The sequence below is a fragment of the Megalops cyprinoides genome, chromosome 3 (genome assembly GCF_013368585.1).
Source record: "Megalops cyprinoides isolate fMegCyp1 chromosome 3, fMegCyp1.pri, whole genome shotgun sequence".
NCBI lineage: Eukaryota > Metazoa > Chordata > Actinopteri > Elopiformes > Megalopidae > Megalops > Megalops cyprinoides.
Genome location: NC_050585.1, coordinates 31408136 through 31426495, shown reverse-complemented (window position 1 = coordinate 31426495; position 18360 = coordinate 31408136). Strand labels below are relative to the sequence as shown.

Here is an 18360-nt window from a genome sequence, read left to right as displayed (position 1 = left end):
AGTCCTTCAGCGGTTTGTGTTAGCGAGAACACGAGCAGCGTCCCGGGTCGCGTCACAGGCGGGAGGTGCCGCGTCGTTAACCATCTGCCGGTTCCCCCCGTCTCAGCTGAGCTGGCAATCCCCAGCCACGGGTGATAAGGGGCGGTAATTACAGTGCAGATACAGCAACACGCTGCAATTAAATCGCCCGGTGTTTAACTTTTGTTGACAGTAGACGGATGAATAATTCACTTTCATGGCCAGATTGGATAATAGTATAATCATGTGTTTTCAGTGAGAATAGATCAAATAGATATCCCAGTTACTGTCAATGGAAGTAGGTGAAGAGTGCCAACGGCACATTTCTCAAAGAGGAAACCAGAAGTAGCTGAGTGGTGTTGTGCTGCTAGTGCTCGTGAATGTTTCAGTGTATTTCAAAAAGGCACTTTGAAAAGGTAAAACAAGAAACATATTTTTTCCAGCTACGTTACACCACCAAATGACATTACATGCCATGCTTTCACTTCTTTTGGTGTTGAGCGTTTGTAGCCTGGGTGCCCCCTGCTGGAGGGCGGGGATGTGGAGGTGTTGCTTCGCTTCCTTCGCGGAGGACTTGCAGGCTTGCTTCAGGGGAGACGGCAGCGCTGTGACTGAGTCCAGTGATTGATGCAGAGTGTCAGCCTCAGGGAGGACGGAGCTGAATTCTAATGATGCTGCATTTGGCACCTGGGGGGCAGAAATCCACAGTCGGCCCTGGTGTGTTCCTCACTCATGTTTGTAGACAAATGGAGAGATGTAAATGCACAGCCAAAAAAAAAAAGAGAAAAGAACAGTGGAGGAGGGAGAAAATCCTGACAGAAGAGAGCTCTGCCTCCACTCTGGCTTGGGAGAAGTCTGAGAACCATCGGCTGTTGAGTGCCGAAAAACAACTTGCTCGCCCTCGGTCCTCCTCAGAGCTGCCTCTGCTCCATCTCACACGCACGCACGCCCACCAACGCTCACATCGTGTGCTGTTCTAACTGTAAGGCTCCTCCAGCCCGGACCATTATGTGCACGTCCTGGAGGGTGGGATGGAAATGAGGGGGAGAGACGCTTTGCGGCAGAGGATGAGAAACCCTCCCTGATCCCTCCTTGCAGGCCCCCTCTTTAGGAATGCCTCGTAACAAAATGCTTTGTTAGTGAAGGCTCCAAGCACCACTCCTTGCAAAGAGTAGCAGCTGAGCGGGGGGGGGGGGGGATCCTCTCCTTGTTCTCCCTCCTGTAATGGTGGATAAAGGTAACACAGCTGAGCCGTGTGGGAGAGGAATCCAGTTGAGTGTTTGACAGTTCGTCTATAGTTGCAGGGAGAGTGAGAGAGAGGTTGGGCACGCTCAGTCTGGCCGTCCCGGAGCTGTGATTTGGGCCACTTGCAGCCAAGTCCCCCAGGTGCTGAGCTTCGACTAATTGGACCAAACCTGGATCAGGTCTCACTCTGTCAAGGGCTCCCACACACGAAGTGGGACCAGTGGGGCTGGACAGGGACCAACAAACCCTTTTCACAAGCATTTTAATGCAAATTTAACAGCGAAAAAAATTGCGGAGTGCATGTGCAGTGGGTGGCGGGCACAGAGCAAACTGAGCTAAAACTGACCTCCTGCAGTTTCGGCAGGTTTCAAGTTTCTCCACTAAACGTGCACCCTGATTGTGTGTAATTGGTGCTGAAATGTATATTTATGCATGCCTTTGCTGTATTTATTCCTGGTGTTCTATCTGCAGTCTCCAAGCGGTGTGTGTGGAGTTACATACTCTCCCACTGTGTCTCCAGAGGCATGATGTGTGCTCTGACTGTGAGATTCGAAGGAGCCCGCATCTCAACAGACGGGTGACTGAAAGCGAGTGATGGGTAGAGGGAAAGGGGGCAATGGGATGGAGGGATGGGAGGAGACAGAGGCTAAGAGATAGAGAGATAAATGGAAAGAAGATATGTGATAGAGGGATTGGACGAGACAGAGGCTAAGGGATAGAGAGATGGGCAGAGGGAGAGAAGATATGTGATAGAGGGATGGAAGGAGACAGCCTAAGAGATGCTGCATGACTTCAAATAGGATTGAAATTGAGGGTTTTCCCATTTTTCTTCACTTCTCAGTCTGGAGGTATTTTCCTACAAATTGAGCTGTCTCTATTGATATGTGAAGAATAGGCAATTCAAACACTGACGCGAAAGCATGGAGCAATGTGAGAGAATCTGATCACAGAAGTCACAGGAGCTGGGGGGAAGAGAGACGTGGGAAGAACAGAGGGAGGAAAAAGCAATAGAGGTAGAGAGGGAAAACTCTCTAAACGAGCTTAAGAAAAGAATGTGGAGAAACGGAGGAACGATTGCGGGCCTCCAGCCTGCTCATTTCTCAGCCGCGCGGATCTCTCACTCAGGGGGTGCAAGGGGGACGGAGGAAAGAAAGGCTCTGTGGGAGAACCCCTTGAACGCCAGTCATGAATCACCGTCGCTGAAGAAAGTCGGGAGCGGTTTTCAATGTGGCCCAGCAGTCTGTGCAAGGGGAGTGGGAGCGAGAGAAGCAGGGAGGGAGTCCCAAGTGGCTTTGCAGAGGTGTCGTATATCACGGCAGAAGCAAATGCACCCGACTCTCTGATTAAAGAGGAGCTCATGTTTAGAGAGCATGGGTGTATTCATTCATTCTTTTTTTTTTTTTTTGCTCAGGTGGTTGGGAACACTTTTCCTGGCAAATCCTTCTTTTTTTCCCCCACATTAGTCCAAACAGCTGTAATGAAAAGACATTCATCATTGCCATGCGTCAGGCAGGCAGATTAAATTGTCAATTTAAGCTAATAATATAGTACTCCTGCCTTCTGTTTTTTCCTTTGTAAGCTGTTCTGTTGTCTCCCAGCATGGTATCGACTTTTTCATAATTTTGCCAGGCAACCTGAAATTGGCTTGATCGTATCTCTGTTGTGAATCCTCCGCAGGTATTGATTTTAGATATGAGGCCTGTCTCTTTGCTTGTAACTGCTGCCTTCACAGTAATTTGAGCTTCTGCTGTTGTAGGGTAGGAAACCATACGGTATATATATGCGCAGGAATGATTCACTAACAGTGTCAGTTAGATAGCCGGCAAAAAGGTGAAACGGCGCTCACTAGAAATAGTTCATTTCAGGTCAATTGATTCCATTTCAGGTAAGGTTTAGGTAAAATTTCCTCCTGCAGGCATTTTTTTGTAGGCAACTATCTCTGAGAAAACAAGTGATTTCACTGCTCATTGAGCCACTGAGGTAATCATACAAAGTCTAAGTCACCACTAGCTTTAGATGTTTTACCCCCTTCATCTGTCTCTTTTCTCTTGTCTTCCCCCTGCTGGCCAGGTTCAGACCTGCAGGTGTGTCAGCCCAAGGGCCTGACCTGCTGTTCGCGAAAGATGGAGGAGCGGTACCAGGTGGTGGCCCGGCAGAACCTGGAGTCCAGTCTCCAGGCATCCAGCGCCCAGCTCAAACTGCTCATTATCCAGAATGCAGCACTCTTCCAAGGTAGGGTGGAGAAAGGGTTGGGGTCAATTCTGAATGGAACCAAACTGAAAATTGAAAATTGAAAGTGGAAAGGATTTTGAACTGCAGTAGGATTTTCAAATTTATGCAGTAATTTTTTTTTTTTCCCATTGCATTTGGGAGATTTTCTTTTTTCCCCATTTTTCCTTCCTATATGAATGCCTGGTTTTTGGAGTTGCCATTGTTATCTCTCAAAATGATGTCCACTCATGCAGGAGCGTGGCGTGCCGTGAATTCAGTCCTCTGATACGCTCATGCTTACGCAGACAGTGATGTCCACTCATGCAGGGGCATGGGGCGCCGTGAATTCAGTCCTCTGATACGCTCATGCTTACGCAGACAGACTTTCTGTTTTTCACACTGTAACTTGTCCAGTGCACTGCAGTGAGCGAGGCGCGAATTGGTGGATAGGTGTGGCCGCACTGACGGCATCCAAGCAACCTGCTGGCCCCTGATGACTCAGAGTGGCGAGATGAGCAGCCCCTGCTGACATACCCACACCTATCCCTGGTGGAAGGAATGCAATTTGTTCCACTGCTGCGGACTCCCAGTCATTGTGGGCCGATGACACATGGCTGGGATCGAATTCATGCCACAGAGCTCAGCTTGCACTCAAAGTGAATTTCTCAACCACTGAGCTGCTCGGGAGCCCAGTTTTTGGGAATTGTATAGATGTTGGTTGTAGGTAGCAATAGGGGAGTGAGGCTTTATTAACCTGAAATGCGTTTAGCTACCATGTGTTATGAAAGACTGACTGATTTTAATGAATCACAATATTTTGCTGGAGAGCAAGGTCATTTGATCGGTGTACATCAGTCGCTGAATGTCAAGAGGCAGCAGTTCCACCCACTGTGGTGCGCATGGAGTCTCTCTCCTTTAACTGGTTTTTAGCTTTTTCGTGTGAGGGCAAAAGCATAGTTCCCTGTAGCACAGTGCGTATCATAGTTAGCACGGTTGCGTCATATTGAGTGACGCATATTGCGTGAACTGAGGAAAAACAAGTCATTAAGAAAGAATTTATGTGGAATGTGCTTTTGCGTCTGTGTAAAGCATCCCGCTCCCCTTCAGGCTACATTTCTCCCACTGTTGGAACAAGAGTTAACTTGTGTGGGTGACTGCAGCTGATGCACTGATATCCATACAAACAAGAGGCAAGGGAGACCAGTGTGGATAAATAAATAAATATGTCATGCGGACCTGGCTATTAAAGCAGAAATCTATAATGGAATGAAGGGCCTGCTTGTCTTTATTGCTTTACAGTAATGATGTTAGAGCCGACCGCTGTGGTTTGGTGCAGCCTTGTTAGAAAGGGTTCGATGCTAATTGCCTTAGGATTAGCCCTGGAAGAACTCAGCAAACAGCCGAGGGAATAGCTGTAACATCCCCGATCCCGTCTCATGTTTTTCTCCCTCGTTTAGAGAATTGAGGGTGTGCACATCCATTATTCTTTTGCGCCTCTTATTTTAGATTCTCTGTTTTGCCAAAGATCAAAGGGCCTCACTGCCCCTACTTCTCTCCTCCCTCTCCTGCCTGGGAGTCCTCACTCGAACCCCTGCCCTTTTCTCTCTGCCGCTCTAAAATGACTCGAACAACAGCAGAGGTTTCACCCTTTGAAGTCGGCCTTTTGCAAACAATCATGAAGAGAACTCTCTCCGCTTACCAGGGTTCTGGCGGATTGAGGGACGAGCAGGAGGGAGCAGACGCTGGCTGCACTTTGCAGTGAGTGATAGCGTGCTGTCCCCCTTTTCTCTGCTCGTTAGCTGCAGTGAGAGCGCCCGGGCGGAGTAATGGCCCAAGGTCAGCCATGCTCTTGAGGTCAGAAATGTTTGGAGGTCCTGTGAAGATGTTACACTGCAGGTAAACGGTCATCTCTAATGTGTCCGTCTCAGGTTCGATCACCCCAGCAGGATGGTTACCTCCACTGGGAAATGAAGGAAATGTCATCAATGCTCTGGACATATAGGTACCTCTATCTGTGTACATGAACCAACATCATGGAGTTTTAGAGGGTAGTGAAAAAAGAATAAAGTGATTCACCTCGCAGTCCGAGATACACACCCAGCAGTGTATTTTAAAATTTTCTCTTCCTGCTGCCGAATGATACTTGCATGGCAAGTCTTTCATTACCATATTTGAAAACAGAGCGTCCTTTTTCCAGCTGAGGGTGCTGAATCTAAGGGCTGATAACAGAGTTATGTTTTTGTGGTGCTATGTTTCACCTTGACTCTGAACAGTTTTTGTGAAAGTGTTCAGCGGGAGGTGATGTTAGGTCAGGCCTCGCAGGGGCCGCTTAAATGGAGAGCTCACAATTCTTGCCAGCTCCACGGTCTCTGCAACAGTGAGACAGAGGGGGGAGAGGGTGCCGGGGGAGTGGAAGGGTGGGGGGGAAGAAGGGAGGAGGCGTGGGTGTTGAAAAGATGTCAGAAATTTGAGAAGGACAGAATAAGAGATGTACGTTTTTTTAAAGAGAAGACAGAAAATCGGAGTGAAGTGATGAGCGACATGCAGAGCTTAGTGATTTGACTGAGCTGACAGGTAGGTGGTGGGGGGGCAGAAAAATGGAAACACAGGGGTGGAGGAGATGGACAGGGGCTTGACAAAGTGGAGGTTTGACAATGTGAAACGAGAACACCCAGAGAAAATGAATTAAAAGAATCAGCAATGATGTTACTTTTTAATATTTGTATATTTTACTTTTCCTTTTCAGTGGCCTCATAGATCCTTTTGATGATCAGGGTGACCAGTGCAAGGACTGAACAAGTTTTTGCCTCTGAAGCCAAACGTAAATTCCTGAGCGGCAACAAGAATGTCTGGGTATTTGACTGATGTAATTCCTCTTGGCCTATTGGTAGGGAGCAGAACAGTGAGGCTCCAGAGTTAGAGGCAACATATAAGCTTCAAACAAAACCAAGAAAATGAGAGTAGCAGCGAGTCTGAGATTGACGGTGTGTAATGTACTGCCTCTCATCAGCCTCTTAAAATGAAATCAGTACTGAATGCCCCAGAATCTGTGATACATACAGTGATCTTTTTGAGTTCAGTGTCTTACTCTGAAAAAGTGCATTTTTTGTACTACTTTAGTTTTTTTTTTTTTTTTTTTTGTGAGACCGAGGTATCTGACAGGGTGATGAATTACAGTGTAATGGGGTACAGCTTAACTGGCGGAAAACTGCAACTCGCACAGGTGAGTGACAGTCACGTCTGCCCTGCTGCTGCTTCAGGAAGAACTGGGGCCTGGGTTTCATTCTGGGAGGCACCAGAAAACACTCTCCTGTTTCACACAGCTCTGCCCGGTAACAAGCTGCCCATAGGAGAAGACCGGTCAAGCCACTTCGGCCTGCCCACATAAACAGGGGTCCTGGGGGGGGCATATGACTCATCGGGAGGAGGGCTGGTGGGCATCGATTGATTTATTCGTGATCCATGGCGATGAGAAATCAAACACGCACACGCACAAAAAAATACCATAAGGATGGTTAGGTTTCATAAGGGAGAAATGGTGAGAGCTACAGTTCATTCTTCTGCTTTTATCTGTGCAAGCTGAGACAGACTGTTCCTCACAGCGTTTCATATCCAAAATGTGCTTTGTAGGTGCATGTGTACCTGTTCTCTCCGCAGCAGTTCTGGGTGCTTGAACACAGCTCATAGTCAGTGCATTCACCCGCGCGGTGGCTCAAGAGGTCAACAAAGGAGGCTCCATTAAGCAGGGAGGGAGTCGGGACAGGTGGGTCTCTCACAGAGCGGGAGTGATCAACACTCGCCCGGAGCTCTCCATTAGCAGCTCATTACCGTCCTCCCCTGCGCTGGAGACGGGCTCATCCCTGAGGGTGTTTGTCAAGCGTGTCAATAGCTCAAGTGGCTGTTCAGCACTGGGGTCGGCCCATCCTTCAAATGTATCGAATTCACCGGATAGGCACTCGAGCTCCCCGAAATGGCGAAAATAACAAATAGGATTGGGCACTCCAGTGGAGGAAAGGACTTGTTCCGAGACGTGGCTGTGCTTTCCAGGGCTGACTAACTTTATAGTGTAAGTGCAAATAATCAGAGTTCGCAACCCAGACCCCCTCCCCCCCAACTCCGTGTATGTCTCATCTAACTTTTCCCTCCCTCATAAGTGCTTTAGGGAGCTGCTCTGACAGAAGCTCATTTCTCTAACGCACTTTTCCTTAATAATGCCCTGCCTCTCTCGCTCTCTCTCTCTCTCTCTCTCTGGAAAGGCTTTATTTTCTGGTGAAGTTTCTGGATGAAGCAATAACGGCAAGGCAGGCTGGTTGCAGAACGTGGGCTTGCAGAAACGCGGCCAAAGTTGTTTATTGGCCGCCCCGGGGCTCCAGGGTTTCCAGGAGTCTAATCACTTAACGATTGCACGCTCGGCTCCCATAACGAGCCCTTATTGCGCCGTTAGCATGATGATGTGGGATTTGCCGGTCATTACCATGTCTTTGTCCTCCAACTTGTAATTCATTTTAACCCAGTCTCTACGGTGTTGTTATCATCCGTTATTAGGCGGTGGGAATAGCTGCACCACCAAGTCCGCAAAGAGAAGGGGTTAGCGGTGATAGAACCAGATCTCTTGATTTTCTAATGTGGCAGTGAAAGACAAGCTAATGAGACACCAGAAATAGAGTTTGTGTGGACATCCTACAGTTTGCCTGCATTGGAAGAAGACATGGAGTGGGCTGCATCACCTCGCATTTCAGACGGGCTTTAAGTTCCAAAATGCTGGAGGAGGGTCACTTTCCATTCCGGTCGAGTCTGATGTTTAATCCAGATGTCAGTCATTTAGGCGTCTTGGCTGTTGCCGCGTGAGCAGATGAAGGACCAGAGTGGGGATCCAGAACCTCTTGATCAATCATCGGCTATCGAGGCGGACTGGAATTGCCTCGCAGAAGAGGATCAGGGCTGACTGCAGAAATGGGACCCGAAATTGCCGCCGCGCGATTCTGACAGTCATCTCTCCTGAGTCTTAATTCTCCAATCCTGCCAAATCCTCCCTCACAGAAGTCCCTCTCCACAGTGTCCGTGCCCCGACCTTCACACCTCTCTGCCCGTCACTGTGCTTTCTCACCGCCCCAGCACTCCCACCAGCCCCTGTGCGGCACAGCTCCCCTGATAAAGCCTGCCTCTCCAAAAAACTCCTTTAAACTGGCATGTCCTATTTTGCTGGGTGATCAGTGTGCCACGCCAAGATCACCTCTCTTTGCCCATGAAAAGTGCTTGGCGTGGACGTGCCAGCATTCCGGGCATGCTGCTCTGATGTCACCATGTACCTGTGTCCTCAGACCTCTCTTGCCCCCGTGCCTGAATCCTGCCGTTGCTTCTCTGCTTAGAGCCTGTCAGCCTGCCAGCGCTACGCGGTGCCGGTCTGCATGCCCTTCCAACTTCGGCCCTGAAAATCTTCAGCGGCGCAATTATTGTCGATGAACCCAGTTCTCTGAGTGCGATCAGGCAGTGTTCCAGACAAACGCTGGTTTGTTCTGAAAACTTGTCAGGTCCCATGTCCAGGACCTGGTGGCACACAGACTTGGTCCAGCAGACCAGTCACAAAATGCTACCCGAAAGCTGAGTTATTATATACTCATATTTTTGTGAATGTGCATGGTTATTCAAAATCCGTTCTTGTGTTTTTCTTTACAGTCAAGGGTTTTTTTTCCACCATTGGCTTCATGCGACCTTGGTGCTATGGTCGAAATGTTGATGTTTCTGAAACCAGAGCCATTGGATACACATTATTGCATGAGGGGTGTGGTCAGTGGAATTGTGGTGAGGGTATGATTGCAATTAATGGGCTCTTTGGATACAGTCAGCGGATAAGTGGTTATTTGCTGCGGAGTCAAATATTCTGATCTCTACACTTGTATGCATCATGTCATATAGGGACTACAAATCCGACGGATATATTTAGCCTGTCTGTGCTGAGTGCGAGCACCACCCTTGTGTGTTTCAAGTTTGTACTACAAGGGTGCCGTTTGAATGGCTGTGTTCAGAGGTTCTTCAGAGCATGTGACTGACGCTGAGGAGCACGCCGGCACAGAGTGCTCTTTAAGAGCGTTCTTCCCCCCATAACAGCACTCAGCATGCAGTGGAGCGGGTTTGAATTTTGTCTCATTTCACACACACAAGCGCCCAGCTGACTGACAGCTTAGAGTGAGGTGACTTCAGAGATTTTTTTTTTTTTTTTTGGCACTTTTTTGTGCAAATGTTTTGGGAGCTCTGCAGGTGTCTGCAGCATTGAGTCCCTTTTATTGAGAATTTTATTTGCATACAAAATAAGTTATTAAGAGAAGCCAGAGACCATTTGTCGCTAGGGAGACTATTTACTCTGTATTCCTGCATGGTTAAGTGCTCTGGTCTCAGAACAGCAATATTCAAGTTTAGCAATACAGGGACACAATGTTTTGTGGAAATAACCATCTATTTGATAGTTAAACGTGGTGGCAATATGTATTAACAATAGTAATACAATGATGTAAGAATTCGGCTTTATTAGTATATTTCTGTGCAAGGCCTTTATTGCAGATAAGTTTATTGCTGAAATTGTTGGATTTATGTTTTACCTCCATTAAAAATTGGGCACATACAGTTTGCATTGTGTTATTAGTCACCCTGTTGATATGAAGTCGTCTGCAATCTGTGGAAAATTTGTCTTTAATTGTTTTCTGAACCATGCTGGCGTTTAATTTTGAATATTGTGTATGTCTGCTCTGGATTTATGACATTGTATATTATAGTGCAATACAGAAATTTACATGAACCCATATCCCTAGACCACCACTTAACAATATACAGCAAAAAAGTCACCCTCTCTTTGTGACGAACTGTATTGATTTGGTGCCACTGTCTGCCATTGTTCTGTAGTTTCTTGCTCAGTCTCTGTGAGTGAATTCTTTGGCCCTGTCATTAGAGTATTTCAGTTTACTGGCAGGGCTCCAGCTGTGCTCAGGTCTGTCAACCTGTGTCAGACACTTCAGTCACTGGTTTGTGAGGGCCAGGGGATGGGTTCTGGGAGAAGGCGGTGGAGCTCATTGTTACAGAGGACTTCAGCAAGACTGAAGTGGATTATAATATTTAAGGTGCTCACCAAGGGTACGTTTTACAATGAAAGTGTTGCTAACAGTTGCTAGCTTGATAAGGTTTTCCTTTACTAGCTGTTAGAGGGTAGCCACTTGAAAAAGGCCTGATTGATTCATCACTAAAGGTGAAACGTTGTTAGGAGATTCTTGTGATGTGCTGTTAGCGGAACTTAAGAGGACCTACCTCTGTGTGGGGGATGTTTTGCAAATTTTTGTAACATGTTTTGTATACTGTGCTGAATTAAAATAATCAGTTTAATTTGGTCAATCAATCTTAATCTGTAACCAATTTAAAATCCCTGAAAGCACTGCAGCTTTAAATAACTTTTTGTCTTTCGTGCATACTAACTTTGCCGTTTGAGATGCGTATAAACGCTGTGTGTGTAATGGCAGTGCATTGTCTATGTTTGTTTTTTATTTTTTACTTTACTCCATCACGGCACTGGTCTTGGGTACGTCTTTTGGGTCACTTTTGCCTAGAGCTTGTTGTGAACAATGCTGGATCCTCATCATTTCTAATGGGCAGCAGTGGCCTCTCACAGGCTCTGTTCTTTGGACAAAGGGGTACGTTTTCCAGGTTCCATCCCAGCCTTCCTCTCGGTCGCTCTCCTGCTGGCCTAGCTCCACTGGGGCAGCCATTCCTAACAGCTCCTCTCATGTCCCTCTCTGCCAGCTGTGGTTTGAAAGGTCAGGTGCATGTATTTTTTATAGGTACGTCTGTATTATTGAGCAGCTTATGCAACCTAAGCTGTCAGCCAGGAGGGCACAGCTGTGTGAAAGAGCTGGGCGCGTGGGTGAGAGCCTGGTCTTTATAGCACTGATTGTGTGCGCTTGTGTGATGTGAGGTACGCTTTCCTGTGTGGGAGTTATCTCTATGCAGGCGTGAGTGTGTTACCTACATAAGGCAAGAAGTCAGCCAAAGAAGTACAACTGTTTCAATGGTCCTCGAGCATGCCTGTGGGTCACTGTGTTTTTATGTGTGTTTTTTTTTGTGTGTTCTTATGCATGCCGTGTGACCAGGTGCACATATTTTTCCATGCACACCTGCATTTGCTGGCTGTACCATATACAGTGGTCAAGGCACTGAGCTTCTACTTTGCTCCATCCTGAGTTCAAGGATCAGCCCAGTAAACACTCCACTGTCCACTGCGAAAAGTGAGCACCAGTTCCCATATCTGTTACATGTTTAAGTGGAGATCTGATGAGGTTATTGAAATCAGATATGAAGTGAAAGTTTGAGTTAGGGAGACAGAGAGAGAGAGAGAGTTTTAACCCATCTTTATAGGGTTGTCACAACAACACATCACAGGACTTGCGTTAACAGACACATAGTTCAGTCTGAAAACACAAAACAAAACCTCCGTACCCCCGCCCAGTAATAAAAAACACACCACCCTACCAAGTAAAAACTGAGGGAAACAAAAGGGAGAGAAAAAACAACAAAACGGAACCATCATCTACATCCACGGTATGTGAACCATTCCCCCTTCTCTGTATATCACAGTACATTTTCATATGCACCCCCGCCCCCCCAAAATATTCATAAAATCAGCCAAATTGTCCACCAGTGCCTCTTATGAATTATTTGCCATATGATGGGCGAGAGAGAGACACAGAGAGAGTCACTTCTTGTTAGTTTGAACAGGCTGCGTCCTGTCTCATCTCCTTAAAACAACAACAAGATCCCCTGCCCTTGTGTGGGAGTCACTGCATAAATGATTTATGAGCTGGAGCCATGGATAAGGGATGGAAGCCCAGCAGGTCTGTCTGGGTCAGAGGTCACCAGGGACCTGGAGCATCGGGGTGCCCCGCGGGAAGATGGGGGCAAGTGAGGGCCTGCCCAGTGCAGTGACTCTAATGCAAGGAGATGTGTTTGGGTGGCGGTCCTTGCCCCAACTCCCGGGAGAGACTTTCATCAGAGTCTCGGGGATATGCGCACAGGGGAAGAGAGAGAGACACACGGAGAGAAAGAGAGAGGGGCTAAGTGGCATGATGGAGAGAGCAGTCCTCTGGGCTCGATTACACCCCGCTCACCCACACCCTGTCTGTCAGCAGAGGTGGGATCCTCTCTCTGCTGCAGCATGAAGTGAAGGGAAGTCTATCTTACCCTTTTTTTCCATTCCATGAATGAACTTTGCAAGTGGAGGATGCTAAGTTCCCCCCGATTCACATTGATTTAAAAAAAAATAAAAAGATCTGCAGAGACATTTCAATTTTCCCGTTTGTGTGCACGAGCGCTCTTTGTTGGCTCGGTTAACAAAGACCTTGTTAGTATTGATCCCTCCAAGATCGAGCACCCATGCGTTTATAATTCATTTCTGTCGGATGGGAGGGAGGGAGGGCAGGAGGGTTGTGAGACAGGGAGAGGCTGTGCTGTCCGCTTTCCGAGGGTTTATGAATGTGACAGTGTGCTGTCACACACGCGGGACATGGGGGACCTCTCTGACCTGCTTGAGATGCCTCTGTAGTTGGAAGGGAGGAGGGTCGGCCTTAAGGGGGCTGAGGGGGTTCTCTGGGCCTGGGGGTGTCAGCGCTGCTGCCTGCAGTAGCTGTTGTGGGAGGATGGGTCACATTTGAAGACCTTTTGCCACCGTGGCTGTTTACTTGACAGAGCATGCTCAGAGCCTCCCCTGGTGACAGCACCGCGTAGCGGCTTACAGCACCGCTCTGTCAGTCTTTCACCCCCTCAGCGAATTAGCCCCTTATTCAGTTCACGTCACGCTGCTCGATGACATACCATGCTAAACACTTTACACCTAATTTACAGCATTCCGCTAAATGAGGTCTGCAGTGTAACTCTGCTGGTGTGGTCATCCCTCTGTGTTGAGGAGTCTCTGACGAGCCCTGTGGCACACTCCAGTGTGTGCAGCTGCGCTGGGATCGGCGCAGTGATATCGATCAGCATGGCAGAGGTGTCAGACAGAGGCACAGCAACCATCTGTGCCGCTTCAGTACCAATAGGAGGGTTTCTCCTGAAATCTTTTACCCCCCCCCCCCCCCCCCCCCCCCCCCCGCCTCCCAGAGCCCCATCAGACCGGCACCACCCCTTGCTGGCTCCTCTTCCCTCATCTTAGATTGGCCATGAATTTTGCATGGGGCATAATGATTGAGTTTGCACGCGTGTGGATATGCCTGTGTGTGGTGAAGTCAGGCAGAGTTCAAGAGTTCATACAGTTTTAATCACCGGGCTTTCTTCTGATTTTTCTCTCAATGCTATTCTTCTTCTCTGGAGCCGAGGAGAGGTGTCTCAGTTGAACTGTGGTGGGCTTGCTGGCTGAATGGCCCATCTGGTCTCTAAGTCTTAGGGAAAGAACTGAGCTAAAAGGTTAAACTGTGGTTGGGGTGTGTGGGGGGAGGGGTTGTCAGGGACGGTACCCCTGCCCTTGACCGCTCAGTGACCCCGCATCACTCATGTTGGTGGCCTATTTAAACGGTGCTGTTTTTTGGCACGTTCAGTTGGATCTGTCACGGAAGAAGTGTGGATAAGTAAAGATGGACGTGTTTTTATTCCACAGGAGATGATGCCGCAGCTCCCTTCCCCTCACCGCCCCAGCTGCCGTTTGTGTCCTTTACCCCGTCCTCTGCGTGCGCGAGTTCACCTGCGTCATTAGAGCTTTCAGTTAAGTGCGGCCGGTGGAGGAAGGGATGGGGTCTGCCGTGACGCCGCTTGCAGTAGCGAGTGAGCATATTGACAAGAGTGCACACGCAATGCAAATGCATGTGCTGCACATGCAAAACAGGCGCCGCAGTGCCTTCACGTGACACAGAGGTCAGTCCGAGCAGGTCTGACGCATGCAATACTAGTGAGCCAGCTCAGTTGCATGCAAGTACAGATACACACATACAGTATGTGCACGCACACAAACACACACACATGCACGCACACACAAACTTCAGATGCACCAAGCCCATTCATCAATGTCTCCTCTTCACCTCCCTCAGTCTTTTTTTTTTTATCTCTGTCACTGTTTAATTCCCTTCTGTTCTTTATTCTGTTCTCTCTGTTTCTCTGACTCTCATTTTCCCTCTCTCATCTCTCTCTCTCATTTTCCTCCTCCTTCTCCTCCTCCTCTAGCTCCCGGCTCAAAGCTGTCTTTCACTTAATTGGCTCCTGTTTGTAAAACTAATCAGTAGTGAAATGCACCGCAGGACTTGGAGGAGAGGGTGATTAAGTGACATTGTGTCAGTCCAGTCTGCTTTTGGAGATAGGGGCCGTAATGCCGCTTTTCTCCTGACTGAGGCACGCTAGGAGTTTGTATTGTCAAGTCCCTCAGTTTCATGTCCTCCATAGGCTTGCAGAGATTAGGAAAACCAAAGTACCTCTGAGGTTAGGAAAACAATTATATCGTGTTCATTTACCGCGCCGCTATTATTATAAAATTAGCACTTATAGGAATTTGATTGCTGAAGTGTGAAGACAGACTGGCAGATAGAGAAACATAACCACAAAGATCGTGTTTAGTGTTTACAGTTATTGCCCACATATTTTCACACTGTTTTTTTTTCCCCACACTGGCCAAAACAGGAGAATAGAAAAAACCACTTAACGCGGTGAAGACCCTTTCCCCTTCCCTGAAAGTACACATCTTGTCCTTTCTACACGAAGCTCGTAGGTAAAAAGTAATTCATTGTTTTTTCTGACAGATTCAGTGCGTCACGCCTACTGCATACTGGCTATTCCGTCTTGACAGGAGTATTGACAGTTTGGCCTGACCGATCACACAATTAACACGGTCTTCTCTGAAATGCGCAAATGTTATACTGTAACTACATTCTAAAATGGGGTAGTGAGCGCTGTAACAGGCTATGAACAAGTGCTGGGGGGAGGCAGATGGAGCAAGAACAAAATCATCAGAAATCGAAAAGAGAATCAAATGAAATCGTATGATCCCTTGACGGTTTCATTATCAACGTCGTTGCCATTTCGACATCTGTGATAAATTTAAATATTTGAAAGAAATCAAATGAAGATAATTTCCCATCAGCCAATATGACTCCTGTGAACTTTTTACAAAAAAAAATAGCATGCATATTTCAAATCCCAAGGAACCCATAACTGGGAAATTATACAAAAGCTTTAAATTCACGGGCACGTAGAAAATAAAACTGTTTGTAATAATTATCTATGTGGAAGTGAAGGTCTCTGAGAGTGAATCGAGGCATTTGCTACACATGAAATGGACTATCGGGTGGCAGTCAGCGCACTAGATTAAACCGACAGGGTGAAAGTATAGTATTTTGTTTCGTTTCTCATCGTGCGACTACAGGGCAATTTGAAAGACAAAGGAACTACTAGATTTTCCATTGCAATTAACCAATTCAAAAAGTTGAACAATCTGAAAGGGTGAAAAGTGAGCATGCACATGCTGTTACTGAGAAAATGTCGAGGCTACGGAGGGGCCGACGTTGCGGCGTGTTGAAGCTCCCCGAGGAAAACAGGGAGAGGAGGAAAAGAGGTGTCCCGTAAAGAGCCTGTCGGTGCCGGGCAGACAGCAGCGCCGGCATATTCCCAGTCAGCGGCGAGATCAATCTACGCGAGCTCTCCGCGGCCGCCCGTGCGGCCCGAGAGAAATGTTTTATTTATCCCTCGTCTCGCATCAGGCCCGCCGCTCTTTTATGCTGTTTGTTTTAACGAGCGGGCCCGGCGGTCCGGTCTAAGGTCTGTCGATTTACAGATTTCCACGTTGATGCCGTGCGAGTTTTGACGGTTCGGTCTGTCTGGAATTGCCGGTGTCTGAACTCGGGGCCCGGCGCATTATCAGCTTGTCTCGTCTCAGCTCACAAGGGCAGCGTCTCTGCGGGTTTCTGTAGAATTAGTCAGCGCTCAAAAAAAAGCGATTCGTGATAACAAGGAGAAAGGTTTGGCATGGCGGACAAAACGCAGTCACGGCAACAACGATTGATTAACGTTATTAGCCATTTGTGATTATGTGTGTCCATTTGTGTTTTAGTGCATTGCTCTGTGTATCAGTGTGCTGTTGTATCAGCAATTCTAATTAGATGAGGAGCTTGGGACAGTGTGGAAGGGGAAATTTACATAGGAGCTCTAGAACACAGGAGTTTAACACATTGCAATGTACACACACTTGGATATGCCTATTTATTTGTTGTATTTCATTTGTAGCTGCTGGCTGGTGTGTCTGTGTGGCTGTAGCCATATGCTGAAGACACAATTACACTTCAATTTCACTGTGAAAGTTATGACTTCATTGTCAAAGTCTCAAATTATCATTTCCCCCCCTGGAGCTAATGAGAAAACAGTTAGTGTGATCATGTGGGATGAGTCAGGTACTGTGCATTTTTTGGTTTCAGGTATTTTTTTCTGAGAAAGATAATTCTGCTCTGGTGAGCATGTTTGACAAGCGTTGCCTTCTGCTGAAATCCTCATGGGAGACAGTTGCAAAAAAGAAAAAAAGTGTGACCGATTTGACATTGCTGGCTGTGGCTGTAAAATTGGTACATTAGGATGTGACAGCTGTTAGCTGCAGAAAGGGTTTTCTTCTATAGCGCTAGTCGACAGCGATCGTGCACCATGGAGCCGCAGGAACAAATTATTAGGGTTTCTGCTGTCGGTCCTAATCTGAACCAGGCTGGAAGATCTCATTAAGGGGGGATTGCGTGACTGCAAGACTGAGCGTGTTTGTGTTTATTGGTTGTCTATCCTCTCCTCTCGGCATCCCATGTCTGGAGCGTGGTGCTAATAAACCTGTGTCAGATACATCCAGACAGACAGAGGATCAGGGAAACCCGATGGTCTGGATCAAAGCCAGGGAGAGTAATTACACACCTCCGCTTTTCAGACCCGCTCCTGTGTTAGGTGCCCCTGTAGTTTCTCCTCACAATGTGGGAGTAATAGTCAAGTAGGGGAACGTGGGAAGATGAGAAGTAAAGCCCGATAAAATGCAATTAGTATAAATGAATGGAAATGAAATGACTGTGGGAGGCGTTCCCTGCTGGTGGTGCCTTTGATTGTGAAGGATGTGGTAGGTGGTGTGTCTGATTGCATGTGCAGTTAGTGAGGAGTGGGGTTGTGTCTGAGTGCATGTAGAGTTAGTGAGGAGTGGGGATGTGTCTGAGTGCATGTAGAGTTAGTGAGGAGTGGGGTTGTGTCTGAGTGCAGTTACTGAGGTGGGGTTGTGTCTGATTGCATGTAGAGTTAGTGAGGAGTGGGATTGTGTCTGAGTGCAGTTACTGAGGTGGGGTTGTGTCTGATTGCATGTAGAGTTAGTGAGGAGTGGGATTGTGTCTGAGTGCAGTTACTGAGGTGGGGCTGTGTGTGATTGCATGTAGAGTTAGTGAGGAGTGGGGTTGTGTCTGATTGCATGTAGAGTTAGTGAGGAGTGGGATTGTGTCTGAGTGCAGTTACTGGGGTGGGGCTGTGTGGGATTGTGTCTGAGTGCAGTTACTGAGGTGGGGCTGTGTGTGATTGCATGTAGAGTTAGTGAGGAGTGGGGTTGTGTCTGAGTGCAGTTACTGAGGTGGGGTTGTGTCTGATTGCATGTAGAGTTAGTGAGGAGTGGGGTTGTGTCTGAGTGCAGTTACTGAGGTGGGGTTGTGTCTGATTGCATGTAGAGTTAGTGAGGAGTGGGATTGTGTCTTAGTGCAGTTACTGAGGTGGGGCTGTGTGTGATTGCATGTAGAGTTAGTGATGAATGAGGTTGTGTCTGAGTGCAGAGTTAGTGATGAGTGAGGTTTTGTCTGATTGGGTGTAGAGATACTGAAGAGTGATGTTGTGTCTGATTGGGTGTAGAGTTACTATAGAGTGGTGTTGTGT

The 18360-nt window shown here is 47.5% G+C and overlaps 1 protein-coding gene across 1 annotated transcript in view; it reads left to right on the top strand.

Annotated features, from left to right (window-relative positions):
* Positions 1–18360, top strand: part of LOC118775594 (glypican-3-like) — a 74353-nt gene that overhangs the window by 5020 nt on the left and 50973 nt on the right. The window contains exon 2 of the mRNA XM_036525581.1: positions 3334–3495. Coding sequence (XP_036381474.1) covers positions 3334–3495 — 162 coding nt within the window. The remainder of the gene's footprint in view (positions 1–3333; positions 3496–18360) is intronic.